Source organism: Arachis ipaensis, chromosome B06 (assembly GCF_000816755.2).
Source record: "Arachis ipaensis cultivar K30076 chromosome B06, Araip1.1, whole genome shotgun sequence".
Lineage (NCBI taxonomy): Eukaryota > Viridiplantae > Streptophyta > Magnoliopsida > Fabales > Fabaceae > Arachis > Arachis ipaensis.
This window is the reverse complement of record NC_029790.2, coordinates 75,442,069-75,445,563: the sequence shown is the minus strand read 5'-3', so window position 1 is coordinate 75,445,563 and position 3,495 is coordinate 75,442,069. Positions and strand designations below refer to the sequence as shown.

General features: G+C 37.5%; 1 protein-coding gene across 1 annotated transcript; it reads right to left on the bottom strand.

Annotated features, from left to right (window-relative positions):
* LOC107648802 (PAN domain-containing protein At5g03700) lies at positions 431 to 2,585 on the bottom strand. The gene has a single exon (XM_016352615.2). It carries the CDS (start codon positions 2,407 to 2,409, stop codon positions 931 to 933), a length of 1,479 nt encoding a protein of 492 aa, XP_016208101.1. The 5' UTR covers positions 2,410 to 2,585; the 3' UTR covers positions 431 to 930.

Below are 3,495 nucleotides of genomic sequence, written 5' to 3'. Positions count from 1 at the left end.
ATCTCTCATATGAACTATTGGCCAAAAACAAAGAAAGACATAAGCCATTACAAAATAAAGGAAAAAAAAATGACGCAACATTGTAAGAACTAAGAAGTTACCATCTCCTCCACCATAAGGACTAAAATGTTCCACTAATTTACATTGTGATAATATTTTTTATTTATAAATCGGTGACAGTTATTTTATTGTTCTAAAAAAAAATAATAATTAACGCATTACAAAAATATGTAATTTTTTATTTAGTGTATATTATATGATTAGTAAAAAATATAAAAAATAATTAAAATTTAAGATATTAATAAAAAAATATTTGATGTTACTAATAATATTATTATGGGTTTGTTAGAGTAAGAAACCTAAGAAACTTTTATTTTTTTGGTGTAACTTAAGAAGCTTTTTGAATAGTATTGATGGTCGTACACGGATATGTATATTAGATTTTTGAACACTACCACTAAGCTCATTCTCCTACCAGCACGTTACAACAAAGAGAAAACATAAAAGTCCACATCTCTCACCCGAAAATTGCAATAAAAGCAGTTAGTCCTATAAGCCCAATTTACAAAAAAATTAGAACAAATACATTTCATAAACTCAAAGTGGTTAGCAGTTAAGTGTGATCAGCAGCGACAATACTTGCTCCCTGTCTGCTTCAACCTGCACTGCCAAGCTTTTGTCATTGTGAATTTTCATGTAGCACAGAATAACAAAACCATGTCTGCTTCATCCTCCTCATAATCTATACGTATGGATGTTTGTGTGTATCTATACCAGAGACGTTGATTTATACCCTGTTATATTATGATCGTTATGATGGACTCCTTTCCCCCACCACCGTCCAACCTCCTCATCATTTTCATTGGATACTACTTTATTCATAAAGCCAATAACATGAATCAAGAATCGTCATCCCATTCGTCATCATCATCATCTTTGACCGCTCATCTCAATGGATTTAAAACTGTCGAATCCAAGATTCCTATACGGGCCGGGTGAAGACCCGTTTTCTTCGCCCAACATCCCATTGACCCCTTTCCTTCTCCACCGCATTCTCATCATCCACACCCCAGCCCCAATAAAGACAATCCCAACCATAACCCCAACCACCACCCCAACCCGAACCCCAACCCGATTCTTCCCACTCTCACTTTTCCTCACCTTAAAATACCCAATCTTGTACTCTTCCCCGGAACCCGACATCGTCCCAATCGGGTAGTCCATTATGTAACAAAACCCGCTTACGTTGTTGTACATCGCACCCCAACAGCTACAGTTTCTCTCGCACAACCCTTCACACTCCGCCGAAGACGGCGTCGTCACGTGACCATCCAGCTCCTTATGCGGTGGCTCTACCCCCGTCCTTCGAATCACTGAGTAACTGTCTCCACCAATCTTTTCCGAGCACAAGTTTCCGTTGCTACCACCGAAGCAACCAACACCCGGTTCGAACCGGGTTCGGTTATCCAAACACGAGCACCCAGACCCGCCCGGAGTACACAAACCGTACGATCCGCAGGGGAGTGGAAGCTCGCAGGTTTCCGTTATGGCCTGGTAGTTGAGCACCCAGCTGGACTTGTTGGAATTCCAATAATACCCTTTGAGGTTCCCATCGGGTTCTAACCGCACGAACAGAAACGACGATGCCGTTGGAGTTTGTTGGAAGCTGTCGAACTTCTGAACGTCAATGGGCTTGGCGCTGGTTTGGTACATGCCGAGATACCCCTCTTTATTGACACGTGCGTAGATTGGTCCCTGTCCTTGTTTTATAACTTCTTTGGCCTCCAGTGCGGTGCGCTTCCAGTAGAGTAACTGCCCCAACGAACTTGCATCATTTTCAGGGTAGTTAGCGTAGAGCCCCATGAAATCGTTGCCTAACCGCAACGAGTACAAACCATTTTGCGACGATAATGACATGGCGGTTGTGAAGTTCTGGTCCTGAACGAGAGTATTTGTGGGGAAATCGAAGCTTTGCCATATGGGAGTGGCTTTGGCTTTGTTTAGGATCTGAAGGTTGGAGGTGTTAAGTAGCAGAAGGGTATCGCCGCCGGTTGTTGCGGTTGACCAGAGGAGGTTTGTTTTGGGGTCGGAGAGGAGAAGAGTGCCGTTGAAGGAGAGGCGCGTGGTGTGGGACCATGAGGCCAAGTGAGTTGGGTTAGCGAGCCAGAGTGGCTGCAAGGATGCTACGTGGATGACGGCGAGTGCGAGGTGGTTTTGGTTCTGGCGGAGGAAGCATAAAGAGAAATTGCCAGTAGGGTCGGTGAAAAGGGACTCAAACGGCGCCGTTTGGGATTGTGGTGACGCGGAGAAGCCTATGTGGATCTGTGGTGATGCGGAACATGTCAACGCTGTGGCGAGGGAGAGGAATAGTAACAGCAGCAAGGGGGACATGTGAGTAGGCCTAAACATGTTAGTTGAATTAATATGATCAATACACAGGGAAAGAAGTTCATCAGTGTGAGAGTTTCCATTTATAGAGTTAAGAAAACTACTGTTGTGAAAAATAGAGTAAAATTCAATAGAGTTAAAAGATTCACACGCTCACAAAAAAATAAAAAAAAGTAGAGATGTTATTGATAAGAATACTAAATAAAATAGTTAACCAATTTCAATCTATCTACTTAATATACTAAAATTGGATTTTCTCCCAACGAATGAAGGTGAGGTGTCGATCCCTCGTGATTCTATTTTCTCTCCAAAATGAATGCACTATTTTCTATTCTAAATTATTTTATAAAAAATATCTTTATTATAATTATATTATAATTAATATTTAATAAATAATACATAATTATACTAATTAATTTAATTAGTTTATTTTTCTCAATACCATCTATTTATACAAGATCAAATATTTTTTACTCATTCTCTCTCTCTCCTCCTCCCTCCCTCTCTTCCTCTCTTTCTCTCTCTCTCGTGTTTAAGGTACAATTTTTATAATTTATTTAATTTTTGTTTTTTATCTTTATTTATACATTTCATTTTTTATTTTTTTATTTTTTTATTTTAATTGCTTATTATTAGGCGCATACTTTCTTTTCTTTTTGTTTGTGTATGTGGTTTATATGTTAATGCTTTTATTGATTCTCTTCATTATTATTTTTTTTTGTGTCTCTTTGTTGCTCTTTATTTTAGTTATATTCATTGATTTCTCTATATTGATGCTCTTTTTATTTGTAATATCGTGACAATTTAGAGTGTATGTTGTGATCCATGTGATATTCGTTAATTTGATGTATCTTTTTAGATGGTTTATGTTATAATGTGTTTAAGGAGTTGACTTAAAATTATAATATATGATATATAAATTTATAATATAATTTATAATATGCTAAAATATTAGGATATTATCATATAGATATTTTTTATTTGTCTATTAGATTCAACTATATAGGATCTTGAAAATTACACAATTATGTAATTAGTTATTTTTTCATATAATTATTGTATTGATCATGTAAGACCCGGTTAATTAACGGCTAATTAACCCATATA

Excerpts from the sequence above, each read along its gene's own strand:
- LOC107648802 (XM_016352615.2), bottom strand. The coding sequence starts at position 2,409 with ATGTTTAGGCCTACTCACATGTCCCCCTTGCTGCTGTTACTATTCCTC.